General features: G+C 30.7%; 2 protein-coding genes across 3 annotated transcripts in view; both read right to left on the reverse strand.

Moving 5' to 3' along the window:
• LOC144853836 (uncharacterized) overlaps window positions 1-19667 on the reverse strand; it is a 185563-nt gene that overhangs the window by 59339 nt on the left and 106557 nt on the right. The gene's annotated exons all lie outside the window — the stretch shown is intronic.
• Window positions 681-4765, reverse strand: LOC144854410 (uncharacterized). The gene is made up of 5 exons (XM_078712357.1): window positions 4172-4765; window positions 3056-3193; window positions 2268-2480; window positions 1761-1816; window positions 681-1011 (listed from the first exon to the last, which is right to left on the reverse strand). The coding sequence occupies exons 2-5, from the start codon at window positions 3122-3124 to the stop codon at window positions 816-818; spliced, it is 534 nt and encodes a 177-aa protein (XP_078568483.1). The 5' UTR covers window positions 3125-3193; window positions 4172-4765; the 3' UTR covers window positions 681-815.

A 19667-nucleotide genomic window follows, 5' to 3' on the forward strand; every position in this document is an offset into this window, starting at 1 on the left:
ATGATAACCAGGTACAGTAAGTTTAATATTGTTGATTCGGTGTACATTATTAGAATTAAATTCTAGTGTTTTTTGTTTTCATATACTGTACATACATTAATATATTTTAGAAGGTGGTTGATCGCGACGACGATGAAGAAGAAAGGGGCGATGAATTAGTTGTAAAAGGTAAAACTTCCAGAGGTATTCCATGATGCCGAAATCATGATGTGCAAGTTAGGAAGGGATGCATTTTTTGAAATTACAACAATTGAGAGACCAAGCTGCATGGATGAGATTGTCAAACATTAGGTAGGCCAAGATAACCGCATTCATTCATATTAATATTGTTTTGGCAATACATACACAAAGTAAAAATTAAAGTGTTTTGCAATGTTTGAAATGGCATGGAAATTGGTTTTAAATACTATATGGCACAAAACGAAATACAAGAATTAACTTTTCTTTGTTTATTAACATGTGCGAGGTGAATATTTACATTTTCTTTGTAATAGTACTACTGAGTTAACTGTTTTATTTATATATATACATACAATAAAATAACAACTATGAACTTGGTTACTTCATGGTGCTTTATTATTAAATATTTGTCTTATATGACCAGCAAAGCTGGCCACACTTATCAGGTAATGTACAAAGCATGAATCATGCTTTGTATATTACCTGATGAGTGTGGCCAGGTTTGTTGGTCATATAAAACAATTTGTTAGTATTAAAGCACCATGAAGTAACCAAGTTCATAGTTGTTATTTTATTGTATTAAGCTCTACTCATGGTATTGAGCACTCTCTTCTGTTGGTGTGGCTTTTTACTTTTCAAATTTCTGTTTCGTTGTCTTCTATGTATGTGGTTAAGGAGACACACTCCATTGTGGCACCGTTGCTGTTAATTTGAAGGTGGACTGGTGCTGGCAGGTTGAGGAGGTCTCCTTCAATTCTTGATCCTTGAACTACTGTTACGACATATTCGTTTTCGTCATCGTTTATCAGTAGATCAAATGGACGTTCCAGTCTGTGATATAAATAATACAATGCATAAACAATGTTGTGAAACATAGTAATATTATCTGTAAATTGAATTATGTAAATACATGTTTTGCTTTTTTGTGCAGTTGTTGGATTTTGTTTGTTATAAATGTTTTGTTTGTACAATATTAAATTTGTTTGTTTTTGAAAATAATAAATATTGTTGTTCCCAAGTAATTTCATAGTGAAATTGCTTTGGAAGGGAATGTTATATATACGAAATTTTGAACTTGTAATAATTTTCAATTGTTTATAAATGTTTTTGATTTGTCAGAATAAGTTTCTGTAGGACTTGAATTAGTTAAACCTTGGGGTTGGGTTGCTCATGTATGTTAGCAATATTGCATTCTGTTTTAGTTGGAATTATGTTAAATTAGGTGTGGGGTTTAGTTGGTTCGCAATAGCTAGATAATTTATGGATAAAAACTTTGTCAGAGTGGGAATTTGATTCATTAAGTGTCAAACAAATTGATTCATTAAGTGTCATATACAAATTACATTATTGTAATAGAGGAGATTATATTGACATGTTGTTTTATATGTTTCTATTGTGGATAAGAGGTGTTATTCTGAAGTTAGAAAGGTTTGTTAGCCCTATAGTGATATATTTTTGGTTTTACCAATGCCAGCCAGTTTCAATGTAGAAATTGACCAGGACTTTTTAAAATTTTAAATGAATGTGTGCATTTGTTTTGGTAAATACTGTAAAATAGGATAATGAAAAGGATTACTTACTCATCACTGGTTATGGCAATCAGTTGGCCAAATATCTCCGTCTTTTCATTGATGTACTAGAAAAAAAAGAAAGTGTATACCGTATAAATTTATGATTGTTTGAAATTTCATCAGTATGTTTGGATATTTTCAATTTAACAATTGACATTTTTTTGTTTAATATATAGAAACATTATTGTTTAAGGTTTAATATATTGTAAGTAAATAAACCTGGAGATACAATACATTTGGCAAAATTTAGATAAAATATTTAATGTTATATGAATAACAAATGATACAACATTATTCAAGCAATACTATTTTAGGAAACGTGTGTAATAATTTGTAAATTAAAATTTGAAATATTTAGAAATATTTGGTTGCAGTTTTGTCAAAGCGAATGTAAATTGTTTGCTTAGTGCTAAATTATGTATGTTTGCATGGTTCTTGACAATAAGTAAGAGAGAGAGATATAAGTATAGTAAATGATGTGTTTTAAATAAAGTAATATTTTTCATTTGTACATACTTTCAGCATCATGGTTGGAGTTGATTCAATTCGTTTGGTGTGCTTCCATTGAGTGATTATGACACCAGTCACCTCAATTCTTAGGTCAAGAGCCAATTCAATGTCTGTATGGTCACCCCATAGCGAAAGTTCCACTTCGTTTTTGTTGCTGTCTGTTAGACGGAGTGTGCGAAGACGTTTCTGGTCTTGGCCGACGATTCTTACTTCTCCCATCTATATAATAAGTAACTTATATATTAAACACATAATATTGTATACAAAGAGAAAAACAAAATTGGTGATGTATTGTATCCTTAATATTATATTTAACCAGAATTTACATCGAATTGTCTTCAATTAATAATGTAGGGAATTTATACATAAAATAAACACTGAATTTGGTAAGTTTAGTTATGAAATATATAAGCCAAAAGGAAAGAAATGATATATTTCTTATTTAACAATTTTATTTACAATGTTATTACTGTATGTAAGCAGACTTAGTTATTGTAGATATATAAAGATTCGATAGTACATGATTTGGCTTATATTTTTTGGTTTGACCATACTCCTTTAGCTGTAATTAAACTCGTCGCAGGTCATGGCGTTGACAACGACAATTAAAGATTAAAGCGCATATGGCGTTCCATACATATGACGATATTAAACTGACGGCTGCTTTGGTTTGCAGTAGTGTTTTTTTTTTGTTATAGTTATTTTGATATAAATTTACAAATGTAAAATTTTTGAACGTTGAGAATCAGGGTAATTTGTATGTAAATATGTAAAAAAATAATTTGTCAATATACCTCCGTTATTTTCCCTCGTACCGATATCCTTTTTTTTGTCGGGCTACTTGGAATATCCGATATCGGCATTATGGCAGGTTTTCTGTATTCTTGAATTAAGGTTTGGTTCAATTGAAAAGTGGGTCCTTTAAAGAAAAACTGAAATAAGAAATATTTTATTAATTATTGTTTGTTTTTTTTTAGTAATAAATGTATAATCATAGTTGTTTTGAAAATGTGTATTTGTTATAACGGAAGTGTTTGCATCACATAGTAGAAACGAAGTTATCATTCTATTTTATAACGTGCTGTTGTGTTATTGTGATCGATTTATACAGTATTTGTAATGTTGTCTTTATAAGTGATAATTTTTTCGCACTAGGTCGGGATTGATACTTAATTTTACATATACAGTAATTCAATTTGGTTAAAAAATCTACGGAGGGGATGTTGGAATGAAATTATATGTAATGTAACATGAACAATCATAATTATTTGGCGCATGTTTTGAAAATCAAACGTAATGTTTGAATATCCGAAATTGAGATACTGAAATCAATTAATTTAAAATTTGAATATTATGGTAAATGTCTAGATACCATTTGTGCTTCCAGTACAGTATATAGTTTTGTTTTTACAATTATTGTTGTTAATTAGCATGTAAATGCAAAATCTACAAAGAAATTAACAGGGCGTTTAATTTTACGCCGTCGGAAAACGGAATTCTTATTGTGTAGTTTCGCACTTTTGTTCAATGAGAATTGTTCTATTATTATGCACAATTACTAAAAGCAATATAATGAAACACTTTTATTATCTGTATAAGACATGTTGGTTTTATTTAATGGAAATCATATTAAATTTTTAGCAGCATTTTTAAATAACGGAGGACATGTAATGTTGTAATCTATGCATTTATCTGCCTTGAAATCGGAAAATCACCAAGGTAGTGTTTATAATTTTGGTTAATCGTTTTTGTTAAGGAAAAAAAACCCCGTTTTTTCAGCCTTTTATTATTGTTTTGGGTTGTCTATACACATTTACCTATGCGATATATGTTTTGTTGCCACATTGGTGCCACATATATTTTTATGATATTTGAAATAGAAAGAATGAAAATCGTAAACATCATCTTACCTTGGTAGTTGGTGCCAATGATAATTTTTTTTGTTGATCCTGTCCACTGCGATACCATCTTTTATGGTAAAAAACCTGTCTACAGGCATAGCCTGTACTTTTCCGGCAATGGTCATTTGACTGATGTCGTTGACATAACACTCGTACAATGTAGTGTCGTCATCTTTGATGGCAATGTGGCCCTTAAGGAATTGCCTGCTTCCTTTGCCGGATCCTAGACTTACTTTTCTTAGCTCAAAACTATCTATTAGATAGCAATTAAGCGATTTGCAGGAGGTTTTTCTAGTTGAGGTTGACGCAGCCATTGCTTATGAGAGAATGAAGTATAATTATGATATCAAACATGTACAATTGGGTTTGGTCGCATCATAGTCGGGAGGAAGTGTTAATCCTACATCAAACGTTTTTGGGGAACCGCTTTTCGGCGGCAGTGCTTTAGTGATGCGCAGATTATAAACCAGATAAACATTAATAGTGTTGTGTAGTCAGTAGTGTGGAAAATTGCTGATAATTGTTTTAATCTGTAATTTTCTTAGAACAAGTGTAAAATTAACCAGAATACAATAAGCAATACTGTAATTATAATATGTTTGTTTTCCAAATGTCATTAATGTGAGGTTTTTTATTTATTATTATTATTATTGCTGATAATAGAAGTTCTGACGATGAAATAGCCATGTTTCATTGAAATGTCATTATTCATGTTATGAAAACTGTTTTCCCCTTGTTTTGTTAATGCGCTGAATTAATTTAAATTAAACGTATGGTAATGGCTTAGTATCTATCTAACATAGTTTAGAATGTATGTACAAAATGTTTATAGTAATCGATATTATTATATTGTAGATGGAATTTTTTGACAGTAAACAATGTATTGTTTTTGAAAATGTGACATGATTTGTTTTTTGCAATGATTATTTGTTTGAATTTCTACGAGGACATAATATGTCCTCGTACAAATTCATAATAATGTGGTTTTTCTTCTGATCAAATATTTTTTTCTAAGAACAAAACAATTATGTCTGTTTTGTTGTGTCTTGTCACCGTTTCATCATTCTCTCGTGCCATCATGTGTTTAAGATTTTAAATGTATATTTATATCATCAAATTGTCGTTGTATCATTGAGGAGTTTATGCATTGGCAGTTCACCGGTGATAAATACTATGTTGTTAAATTTACGGTATGTTATTTTTTATGCTTTTTGATATATGTTGTACTCTGATGTTTTAATAGCATACATAACTTTTAGTGATTAAAAAGTTTTTGTTTTGTTTAATTTAGTAAATCATCAAATGAAATATTATTATTATTTTTTGTTTATCAAAATTGCAGTCATGTATAACTATAACCTAAGCTTAAAAAACCAAGCACATCCTCATTCTATTGCTATTATATTTTTAAATAATAAAGTTGTATTATTGTAAAAGGAACAGCATTAATTAACAATAACAAATGTTTTCCTATACTTTAACCTCACTGTATTTGCTTACATGCAATTTCTTGACATTAACACATTCCTAACAACTGTTGCCTTCAGACTAGTTACCATGGAAATTAATGATTGTAGGATGTAATAGGATATAGAGGAGTGTAATTTAGCAGCAGTGTGTAATGAGCATAGAAGAATTAGAGTTTCTTAATAATACCAGCATGGCCAAAGAAAATATTACTTTGCTATTACTGTAGCATATCACACCATAACAAATTATCAGGAGGGGGAGGAGAGAAATAAATTTAGTTAGTTTAAAAAATAATTAAATAAACATTAACATTTGTAATAGTATTTTTCTGCAATTCATCAACTGTACAGCATTAACCAATTAAATAAATAGTGGGTTGAAATTGACCGGGTTGTAAAGAAATAAAAAGAAGAAAGAATAATTTAGGACTCATAACAAAGTATAAAAACAAATATACATATAAAATTTACCCTAGGAATGTAAAATAAATGACAACTGTTCTTTTATAATCTTATAACAATAGCATTTTAATCCATATGTTACTGCATGCTAGTTTCTTTACCTTGAATAACTAAATGTTATGGCATTGAAACCATCTTAACTGTTGTCTTCAGACTAGTTACCATGGAAATTAATGATTACAGGATGTAATAGGATATAGAGGAGTGTAATTTAGCAGTACATGTTATGAGCATAATAATAGCAGTATATTTCTGCATGGTTATCGACTTTCCACTGGTACAGAATATAATACCGAGTTATACAGTAATGTATAAATTATAATATAAACACATAAATTGCAAGTTTACCCAAGGAACGTACAGTAAATGATTTTACTATAGGCCTATATCCAGATATATTCAACAGATTTTTCTTTGAAATTTCATTTATAATATTAGTTCCATGGTCAATATAGGTATACAAAAAAGTAAAAGACAGTAACAACTCAACAAAATAACTGAATCTGTCATATTGTATCTAGCATAAGGCCAAGCTAGGCCAACATAATCTACTACAGTCCCTTATATTGGGTTACTTATAGAGATCAGTAGCCTAGTCCTTGGGCTAGTATTTTAGTTTAGGATGTTGCTGTAGGCCTACATAACTTAAAACAATACTAAAATAAACATTAGTAATATTCATGTAATAATTCATGGCTGTTTGTTATTAATTCTGTCTTCTGTAATTTTTAATCGGCTCCTCACATGGTGGTTTCACATGTGCTCACCACTCATGGCAGACACATTAACTAACTACAATGAATTAGGCCTACAGTACTACATATAATTATTATAACCAATAATTCCTTAAACTCACCATAAAATGGATACTTGCATCTGTCTCACAAAAATGAACGATATTTGAAAACAAATATTCAAGAGAGTACTTTATAACTGTATGCTTCTCAGTTAGAAAAATTCTCGAATTAATTTCAGTCAATTGATTTCTCCATCTTCAGTTTTTTTTAAGGACAACGACAATGAGGGCGTCATCATGTTTTTAGATACCATCATAAGGAAATTGAGCTCAATCAAGTTGTAGTATACAGTATACTGTATATCCATATACAGTGCAGCATAGGTGAAATTACGGGACACACATCATGTTCTAATTTTTTGGTATGATGGAATTATCAAAATAAACTTGAAGTTGACAATTTCGAAAGATAATGAATTGAGCAAATATATAAAAGAATTGTAAGAGAAATTGGCACGTAGAAGCGCAATGCGCGCTCTTTGAAATTTGCATAACTTTGACGAAAGAGATGAAAAAACTACTTTTTAACTTCATCTGGCCATATGTTAACGTCACAACATCCGATAGGCTTGGTTTTTATATGAATTCATATCTACATTTCATCAGCTTTCATAATAAATTATAATCATCAAGGTAACCTTCAATTCTGAAGAGCTGTAAGATATTCAAATTTACGGCGAAGGTGAAATTACACGACCTACGTTATTCAAGTTTTTACGCGTGATGACGTCATCAAAATGAAAACACTGACAACTTATGAGAGAGATAAATAATTAAGCAAGCACACACTGACATTTGTGCGAAAATCGAGCTCAAATAGCGGAGATGCGGTCTATTGAATGTGATAACCTACACAAAACGGAAAAAAATCCAAATTTTTAAATTCAAGTGGCCATTTGATGATGTAATACCATTTTGTACGTCTAATGTGTATATAAATTTATATCTACAACTCAATGGCTTCCCGAATAAGTTAAAAAACTTAGGGGTCATCGTGCATTCTGAAGAGTTATTTTCATTTTAAAAAAGACATATTTTTCACCATTTTCAGAACTTTTGTGAAATTAATGTGCGCATTTTGTCTTTTTTAACGTGCTCGTATACCGTTATTTTAAGTCGGAATGGACTCAAGATCGGTGAATGTACTAAGAATTGTGAGTAGAATGTGATTTATACATCAAATTTCATTTTTTACGCCTTCTAAGAATCGCGTACGCAAAAACGTGTTTTTGCGCAGTAATTTTTTGAAACACGCAAATGGCCTAATTCATGCTCTAAATTGATCAAAACTTAATTTTAAGCTTTTTAAAATCTTTGCGCGCGATTTCACGTGCATGACCTTGAGATGCGCAAGTTTTTATTTGTTAATATTTTTTACCTTAACCTGAAATTTACGTGTAGTGGATTTCATAAATATGTGATAATGAATTATGGACATATGATTGATAATGTGATTTCACAAAATGGCGTATACGTGACGTCACGGATGAGTGATCACGCTGAAAAGCTTATTATGGCTAAGTTAAAGTATTTGAAAGACATTGTGAAATTTTTGTGATCATTGTTATTCAACTTTTTGAGATAATTGTTAAACAAAAAGTGTACAGAAAGAAGAATAATAATAATATTTTGTACAATAACAATAGGTGATCATTTTATTCTAAATGATCACCTAATAAAGATTTCATACAATAACAATAGGTGATCATTTTATTCTAAATGATCACCTAATAATAATAACTAGACATGTAACTCGTCACTTTGACGAGTTTGGTTTTCCGCCGCGCAAGTGGTGCAACATGAACGTGTAACGACGTACCTTTTAACATTAAGGGATAGGTTGAGGACAAAAGGAAGTGTTCACGTTGGCATTATGACCTGAACTGAAGAATATGATATGTTGTTATTGCTGAATTCTATTATTTCGATTCATATATAGTATACACAGTATAATCTGTATCCATATCACACAGTGTAGAATAGGTGAAATTACGGGACCCGCTATTTATTGCAAATTTTAACATGTTGACGGTTTTAAAATGAAATGCGAAGGTAGCAATTTCGGAAGGAAATTATCTCAGCAACAACATATTAACGTCTAGAAGAAATTTGAATACGTGAAATATTGATGCGCGCTCTTTTAAATGTAATGAATTATGACACAAAAGATGAAAATACGACTTTTTTCATTTAACTGGCCATATGATGACGTCACAACATCCGATTGGCAAAATTTTCACATGATTTCGTATCTACAATCCAATAGCTTCCATAAAACGTTTTAATCGTGATTATCACATTTTATTCTTACGAGCTATAACAGATTAAAATTTACTGTAAAGAGTAAATTAATGCCACACGTAATTTAAATTTTTAGGAATGATGACGTCAAAAAAATTAAAATATTTCTAATTCATGCGAAAGACAGTTGATTGACCTAGACAATATCAAAATTTGGGTGAAAATGGAAAACGGATAAGTGGAGATGCGCTCTATTAAATGTGATGAGCTATGACGAAAGATACAAAAATCCTAAATTTTATATTAGCGTGGCCATACGATGACGTCACAATGTCCGGTTAGCCATATTAATACATGATCCGATATCTACAACTCATTAACTTCCAGAAAATGTCATCCACAAAAAGTTGACCGTGCAGTTTAGAAATTACGACTGTTTAAAAAAAGGCATAATTTTGACGAATTTTTTAACTTTTTCAACAAAAACTCGCGCAAATTGTCCAATTCCACGTGCTCGTATGACGTTACTTTAAGTCGAAATTGTTTAAAAGTTGGTAAAATTACTAGAAAAGGCTGGAAAAACATAAATCACGCGAAAAAATATGTTTTTAATGCTACGTGCGCACCGCACACGTAAAAATTTGCGCACGCGTGGGAATTTTTTACATGCTTAAAGCAACATGAAACGCGTAGAAAGTTGATTAGAAATTAATTTTGCGCATTTTGAAATTTTAAATGCGCGTGCGCGCGTAACTTTGTGTAAAACACGCAATTTTTGTTCAACAGAAAGTTAGCGCATGATATAAATTAAACTTGTGCAAAGTTTCAATTTAAAATGTTATTTGGTTTTTGACCTATGTTAAATACGAGAAAATCGTTAAATCGCGCGTACGTCACGTTGCGCAATTGTAAACATCATGAAAAGCTTCGCTTGACGACGTTACATAAATGTCAAAATGTTAACATAGTTCACAAAATGTTATGTTTGCAAGTTTCAGAGAAAAGCGTTACACAAAAATCATACAGAAAGAAAGAAGATGAAAAAAAAGATGATGATGATTTCGTACAATCACAAGAGGTTTTCCTGCAACTTCGTTGCGGAAAACCAATAACAACTAGAATTTAATTCGTCACTTTGACGAATTATAGGTGATCATTTTTATTATTTTATTGACATTAATATTTTTTAAACATGCACGTATTTTAAAATACAATCAGAAAATGTTGATGTATGCCATCCTATTATACGGTTATACTATAGTGCTGTGCCTATTATATGCCATATACATTATGTACAGTATATACTGTATATCTATATACAGTGTAGCATTGGTGAAATTACGGACACACATCATGTTCTAATTTTTCGGCACTGATGACATTATCAAAATAAACTTGTGGATTACAATATCGAAAGATAATGAATTGAGCAATAAAATATAACAATTGGAAGAAAATTTGGCACGTAGAAGGGCGGTGCGCGCTCTTTAAAAATTGTATAACTTTGACGAAAGAGATGAAAAAACTACTTTTTAACTTCAACTGGCCATATGATAACGTCACAACATCCGATAGGCTTAATTTCTATAATAATTCATATCTACATTTCACCAGCTCTCATAATAAGTTATAAACATCAAGGTCAACTTTAATTCAGAAGAGCTGTAAGGTATTCAAGTATACCTTGTAGGTGAAATTACGTAACCACCGTTATTTAAATTTTAAGACGTGATGACATCATCCAAATGAAAATATTGGCAACTCATAAGTAACATAATTGGTTGAGGTAGAATATATTAAAAATTTAAAGAAAATCGATCACAGATAAGCGAGTTGCGCTCTGTTGAATATGGTGGTCCATTACAAAATGGGAAAAAACCCTATTTTAAAAATTAATGTGGCCAAATGATGACGTCATACCATTTTGTACGTCTAATGTGTATATACATTTATATCTACAACTCATTGGCTTCCAGAATAAGTTAAAACAATTGGGGGTCATCGTGCATTCTGAAGAGTTATATTAATTTTAAAAAGGCCTTATTTTTTACCATTTTTAGCACTTTTGTACAATTAATGTGCGCATTTTGTCATTTTTAACCTGCTCGTATAGCGTTATTTTAAGTCGGAACAGACTCAAATTTGGTGAATGTACTAAGGATGGTGAGTAGAATACGATTTGTAAAAAAAATTCATATTTTTTACGCATTTTAAGAATTGCGCACGCAAAAACGCATTTTTGCGCAGTAATTTTTTGAAACACGCAAATGGCCTAACTCATGCTCTAAATTGATCAAAACTTAATTTGGAGCTTTTTAAATTTTTAACGCGCAATTTCACGTGCATGACCTTGAAAAATGTAAGTTTTTATTTGTTAATATTTTTATCCTTCACCTGAAGTTTACGTATAGTGAATTTTATTGATATGTGATAAAGAGTTATGGAGATATGATTGATAGTGTGATTTCACAAAATCGCGTATTAATGACGTCACGGTTGAGTGATCACGCTGAAAAGCTTATTATGGCTAAGTTAAAGTATTTGAAAGACATTGTGAAATTTTTGTGATCATTGTTATTCAACTTTTTGAGATAATTGCTAAACAAAAGTGTACAGAAAGAAGAAGAAGAAGAAGAATAATAATAATAACAACTAGAATTTAATTCGTCACTTTGACGAATTATAGGTGATCATTTTTATAAATTTATTGACATTAATATTTTTTAAACATGCACGTATGTTAACATACAATCGGAAAATGTTGATGTATGCCATCGTATACGCTTATAGTGCTTAGTTGTGCCTATTATATGTCATATCACATTATGTACAGTATACTGTATATCTATATACAGTGTAGCATTGGTGAAATTACGGACACACATAGTGTTCTAAGTTTTTGGCACTGATGATATTATCAAAATAAACTTGTGAATAACAATATCGAAAGATAATGAATTGAGCAATAAAATATAACAATTGGAAGAAAATTTGGCACGTAAAAGGGCGGTGCCTGCTCTTTAAAAATTGTATAACTTTGACGAAAGAGATGAAAAAAACTACTTTTTAACTTCAACTGGCCATATGATAACGTCACAACATCCGATAGGCTTAATTTTTATATGAATTCATATCTACATTTTATCAGCTTTCATAATAAGTTTTATTCTTCAAGGTCACCTTTAATTCTGAAGAGCTATAAGACATTCAAATGTATGGTGTAGCTGAAATTACACGACCTAGGTTATTCAAGTTTTTACGCGTGATGACGTCATCAAAATGAAAATATTGACAATTCATGAGAAAGATAATTAATTGAGCAAGCACATACTAAAATTTGTGCGAAAATCGGGCTCAAATAACGGAGATGCGCTCTATTGAATGTGATAACCCACACAAAAAGAAAAAAATTACTAATTTTTAAATTCAAGTGGCCATTTGATGACGTCATACCATTTTGTACGTCTAATGTGTATATTCATTTATATCTACAACTTATTGGCTTCCATCTTAAGTTAAAAAAATTGGGTATCATCTTCCATTCTGAAGAGTTATATTCATTTTAAAAAGGCCCTAATTTTTACCATTTTTAGCACTTTTGTACAATTAATGTGCGCATTTTGTCATTTTTAACGTGCTCGTATACCGTTATTTTAAGTCGGACTGGACTCAAAATCGGAGAATGTACTAAAGATTGTGAGTAGAATGTGATGTATACATCAAATTTTATTTGTTACGCTTTTTAAGAATCGCGTGCGCAAAAACGTGTTTTTGCGCAGTAATTTTTTGAAACCCGCAAATGGCCTAATTCATGCTCTAAATTGATCAAAATTTAATTTTAAGCATTTTAAAATTTTAACGCGCGATTTCACGCGCATGACCTTGAAACATGCAAGTTTTTATTTGCTAATATTTTTTACCTTGACCTGAAGTTTACGTGTAGTGAATTTCATAAATATGTGATAATGAATTATGGACATATGATTGATAATGTGATTTCACAAAATGGCGTATACGTGACGTCACGGATGAGTGATCACGCTGAAAAGCTTATTATGGCTAAGTTAAAGTATTTGAAAGACATTGTGAAATTTTTGTAATCATTGTTATTCAACTTTTTGAGATAATTGTTACACAAAAAGTGTACAGAAAGAAGAAGAATAATAAAGATTTAACACAATAACAATAGGTGATCATTTTATTCTAAATGATCACCTAATAACAATAATAAAGATTTTGTACAATAACAATAGGTGATCATTTTATTCTAAATGATCACCTAACTAGAATTTAATTCGTCACTTTGACGAATTATAGGTGATCATTTTTATCATTTTATTGACATTAATATTTTTTAAACATGCACGTATGTTAAAATACAATTAGAAAATGTTGATGTATGCCATCCTATTATACGGTTATACTATAGTGATGTGCCTATTATATGCCATATACATTATGTACAGTATATACTGTATATCTATATACAGTGTAGCATTGGTGACATTACGGACACACATCATGTTCTAATTTTTCGGCACTGATGATATTATCAAAATAAACTTGTGGATAACAATATCGAAAGATAATGAATTGAGCAATAAAATATAACAATTGGAAGAAAATTTGGCACGTAGAAGGGCGGTGCGCGCTCTTTGAAAATTGTATAACTTTGACGAAAGAGATGAAAAAACTACTTTTTAACTTCAACTGGCCATATGATAACGTCACAACATCCGATAGGCTTAATTTTTATAATAATTCATATCTACATTTCACCAGCTCTCATAATAAGTTATAAACATCAAGGTCAACTTTAATTCAGAAGAGCTGTAAGGTATTCAAGTATACCTTGTAGGTGAAATTACGTAACCACCGTTATTTAAATTTTAAGACGTGATGACATCATCCAAATGAAAATATTGGCAACTCATAAGTAACATAATTGGTTGAGTTAGAATATATTAAAAATTTAAAGAAAATCGATCACAGATAAGCGAGTTGCGCTCTGTTGAATATGGTGGTCCATTACAAAAGGGGAAAAAACCCTATTTTAAAAATTCATGTGGCCAAATGATGACGTCATACCATTTTGTACGTCTAATGTGTATATACATTTATATCTACAACTCATTGGCTTCCAGAATAAGTTAAAAAAATTTGGGGTCATCGTGCATTCTGAAGAGTTATATTAATTTTAAAAAGGCCTTATTTTTTACTATTTTTAGCACTTTTGTACAATTAATGTGCGCATTTTGTCATTTTTAACCTGCTCGTATAGCGTTATTTTAAGTCGGAACAGACTCAAATTTGGTGAATATACTAAGGATGGTGAGTAGAATACGATTTGTAAAAAAAATTCATATTTTTTACGCATTTTAAGAATTGCGCACGCAAAAACGCATTTTTGCGCAGTAATTTTTTGAAACACGCAAATGGCCTAACTCATGCTCTAAATTGATAAAAACTTAATTTTGAGCTTTTTAAATTTTTAACGCACAATTTCACGTGCATGACCTTGGAAAATGTAAGTTTTTATTTGTTAATATTTTTATCCTTCACCTGAAGTTTACGTATAGTGAATTTTATTGATATGTGATAAAGAGTTATGGAGATATGATTGATAGTGTGATTTCACAAAATCGCGTATTAATGACGTCACGGTTGAGTGATCACGCTGAAAAGCTTATTATGGCTAAGTTAAAGTATTTGAAAGACATTGTGAAATTTTTGTGATCATTGTTATTCAACTTTTTGAGATAATTGTTAAACAAAAGTGTACAGAAAGAAGAAGAATAATAATAATAATAACAATAATAATAAAGATTTTGTACAATAACAATAGGTGATCATTTTATTCTAAATGATCACCTAATAATAAAGATTTTGTACAATAACAATAGGTGATCATTTTATTCTAAATGATCACCTAATAATAAAGATTTTGTACAATAACAATAGGTGATCATTTTATTCTAAATGATCACCTAATAATAACAATAATAACTAGAATTTAATTCGTCACTTTGACGAATTATAGGTGATCATTTTCATAATTTTATTGACATTAATATTTTTTAAACATGCACGTATTTTAAAATACAATCAGAAAATGTTGATGTATGCCATCCTATTATACGGTTATACTATAGTGCTGTGCCTATTATATGCCATATACATTATGTACAGTATATACTGTATATCTATATACAGTGTAGCATTGGTGAAATTACGGACACACATCATGTTCTAATTTTTCGGCACTGATGACATTATCAAAATAAACTTGTGGATTACAATATCGAAAGATAATGAATTGAGCAATAAAATATAACAATTGGAAGAAAATTTGGCACGTAGAAGGGCGGTGCGCGCTCTTTAAAAATTGTATAACTTTGACGAAAGAGATGAAAAAACTACTTTTTAACTTCAACTGGCCATATGATAACGTCACAACATCCGATAGGCTTAATGTCTATAATAATTCATATCTACATTTCACCAGCTCTCATAATAAGTTATAAACATCAAGGTCAACTTTAATTCAGAAGAGCTGTAAGGTATTCAAGTATACCTTGTAGGTGAAATTACGTAACCACCGTTATTTAAATTTTAAGACGTGATGACATCATCCAAATGAAAATATTGGCAACTCATAAGTAACATAATTGGTTGAGGTAGAATATATTAAAAATTTAAAGAAAATCGATCACAGATAAGCGAGTTGCGCTCTGTTGAATATGGTGGTCCATTACAAAATGGGAAAAAACCCTATTTTAAAAATTAATGTGGCCAAATGATGACGTCATACCATTTTGTACGTCTAATGTGTATATACATTTATATCTACAACTCATTGGCTTCCAGAATAAGTTAAAAAAATTGGGGGTCATCGTGCATTCTGAAGAGTTATATTAATTTTAAAAAGGCCTTATTTTTTACCATTTTTAGCACTTTTGTACAATTAATGTGCGCATTTTGTCATTTTTAACCTGCTCGTATAGCGTTATTTTAAGTCGGAACAGACTCAAATTTGGTGAATGTACTAAGGATGGTGAGTAGAATACGATTTGTAAAAAAAATTCATATTTTTTACGCATTTTAAGAATTGCGCACGCAAAAACGCATTTTTGCGCAGTAATTTTTTGAAACACGCAAATGGCCTAACTCATGCTCTAAATTGATCAAAACTTAATTTGGAGCTTTTTAAATTTTTAACGCGCAATTTCACGTGCATGACCTTGAAAAATGTAAGTTTTTATTTGTTAATATTTTTATCCTTCACCTGAAGTTTACGTATAGTGAATTTTATTGATATGTGATAAAGAGTTATGGAGATATGATTGATAGTGTGATTTCACAAAATCGCGTATTAATGACGTCACGGTTGAGTGATCACGCTGAAAAGCTTATTATGGCTAAGTTAAAGTATTTGAAAGACATTGTGAAATTTTTGTGATCATTGTTATTCAACTTTTTGAGATAATTGCTAAACAAAAGTGTACAGAAAGAAGAAGAAGAATAATAACTAGAATTTAATTCGTCACTTTGACGAATTATAGGTGATCATTTTTATCATTTTAATGAAATTAACATTTTTTAAACATGCACGTACGTTAACATACCATCGTAAAAAGTTGATGTACGCCATCCTATGACATGATGCATATGCACTTATAGCGCTGAGTTGTACCTATTATGTGTCATATACAATATGTACAGTATATACTGTATATCTATATACAGTGTAGCATAGGTAAAATTATGGGACCCACATCATGTTCTAATTTTTTGGTATAATGGAATTATCAAAATAAACTCGAAGATGACAATTTCGAAAGATAATGAATTGAGCAAATAAATATTAGAATTGGAAGAGAATCTGGCACGTAGAAGCGCTGTGCACGCTCTTTGAAATTTGTATAACTTTGATGGAAAAGATGAAAAAACTACTTTTTAACTTCATCTGGCCATATGTTAACGTCACAACATCCGATAGACTTGGTTTTTATATGAATTAATATCTACATTTCATCAGTTTTCATAATAAATTATAATCATCAAGGTAACCTTCAATTCTGAAGAGCTGTAAGATATTCAAATTTACGGCGAAGGTGAAATTACACGACCTACGTTATTCAAGTTTTTACGCATGATGACGTCATCAAAATGAAAACACTGACAACTTATGAGAAAGATAAATAATTAAGTAAGCACACACTGAAATTTGTGCGAAAATCGAGATCAAATAGCGGAGATGCGCTCTATTGAATGTGATAACCTACACAAAACGGAAAAAATCCTAATTTTTAAATTCAAGTGGCCATTTGATGACGTAATACCATTTTGTACGTCTAATGTGTATATACATTTATATCTACAACTCAATGGCTTCCCGAATAAGTTAAAAAACTTAGGGGTCATCGTGCATTCTGAAGAGTTATTTTCATTTTAAAAAAGACATATTTTTCACCATTTTCAGAACTTTTGTGAAATTAATGTGCGCATTTTGTCATGTTTAACGTGCTCGTATACCGTTATTTTAAGTCGGACTGGACTCAAAATCGGAGAATGTACTAAGGATTGTGTGTAGTATGTGATGTATACATCAAATTTTATTTTTACGCTTTTTAAGGATTGCGTGCGCAAAAACCTATTTTTGCGCAGTAATTTTTTGAAACACGCAAATGGCCTAATTTATGCTCTAAATTGATTAAAACGTAATTTTGAGCTTTTTAAATGTTTAATGCGCGATTCCACGCGCTTGACTCTACGTGCGCGCGCGTTTTTATTTGCTAATATTTTTACCCTTGACCTGAAGTTTACGTGTAGTGAATTTCATAAATATGTGATAATGAATTATGGATATATGATTGATAATGTGATTTCACAAAATGGCGTATACGTGACGTCACTGATGAGTGATCACGCTGAAAAGCTTATTATGGCTAAGTTAAAGTATTTGAAAGACATTGTGAAATTTTGGTAATCATTACCATTAAACTTTTTGAGATATTTGTTAAACAAAATCTGTACAGAAAGAAATTGCGAAGAAACATTTTTTTTTTACAAAAACAATTTCTCACTAGAATTTAATTCGTCACTTTGACGAATTATAGGTGATCATTTTTATCATGTTACTGATATATTATTTGATGGACATACATTAAAATATGAATGTAAAAAGTTGATGTACGCCATCCTATGACATGATGCGTATATTATGTTTATAGTGCTAAGTTGTACAATTTTATCATATGGAATAGTATACTGTGTGTCTGTATACAGTGCAGTATAGGTGAAATTGCGGGACCCATAATTATATACGTCGCTATGTGACTTACCTACATTGAAGTGGAGGGTACCCATTTCTTCATATGTGGTCAAGAGGTCATTTATTGTTTTGATGGCATGGCATGCAGCGATGAAATAGCTTAGTAAATTATGAACTAAACGAATAGAGGGGGCTAGAGGCCTATGTAATTTTGAAAGAAAATTTAAAAAGAAAGGTACTACTAACATAAACAAATAACAATATTCTAAATGTGAATAAATAATAATTGGTACAACTAGCGTGACACTGTCACGAGTACTTTGAAATAATGTCTTTATTCTATTATTGGCCTAGGGCCTAGGCCTAGGCTAGGAGGCTGTACTACTACTAGGCCTAGCTAGGCCTAGAACCTAGCTTGGCTAGGCCTAGGCCCCTAGCTAGTCCATGCCATTATAGCCTGGCCTAGCCTAGGCCTAGTTTAATCAGCAAGATTATTTTTGTTGTAAGAGTAAGGTAAGGTGAACAGCATTTTTTTTTCAGGCAGATAAATGCATTGATTACAACATTTCATGTTCTCTGTTGTTTAAAAATGATTTCCATTAATAAATAAAACCAACATGTCTTATACAGATATTAGAAGTGTTTCATTATATTGCTTTTGCAGTATAGGTCAAATTACGGGACTCATATGATGGATTTTGGATATGATGACATGTAATTTGTTAGAAATGTATGTGGAAAATGAGTTTTGATTGCAAGGAGTTTTTATCTGATGATTGTGAATATATCCATACTGTAATAATGGTGTTATGATGATATGAAAAGGAACTTGAAGGTTAGAATTGGTTTGGCTAAGGATATCAGAACATGTAATTTCAGTATATATATTTTTTGTATTCGATAGCTGAAAAAACTTTTGCATTTAATCATACCAATGTCGGAGAAGCCGACAATGCATATTTTTATCTTATCATAATTGATAAGCAATGATGTACAGATTTATCGGTACTTGTGTCAAGATTTTTAGCGATTGGGAAATAAGTCTACCTATGTCGATGAGTCCATTTAAATTGTTTTTTTTTCAAGCGAGAGTATGAATGGATGCACATACATATTTTTTTAAGCAATGGTTTTTTGATAAATGAAGACTGCAATGCATGTGCTGTTGTTATTGGCTAATAGCACCTTCATTATCCAGCCATGAATCATGGAATCCTTGAACCCCTTATGAGACGGTGGAATAGAAACCTATTGTGATATATT

This window comes from Antedon bifida, chromosome 10, assembly GCF_963402885.1.
Source record: "Antedon bifida chromosome 10, ecAntBifi1.1, whole genome shotgun sequence".
Lineage (NCBI taxonomy): Eukaryota > Metazoa > Echinodermata > Crinoidea > Comatulida > Antedonidae > Antedon > Antedon bifida.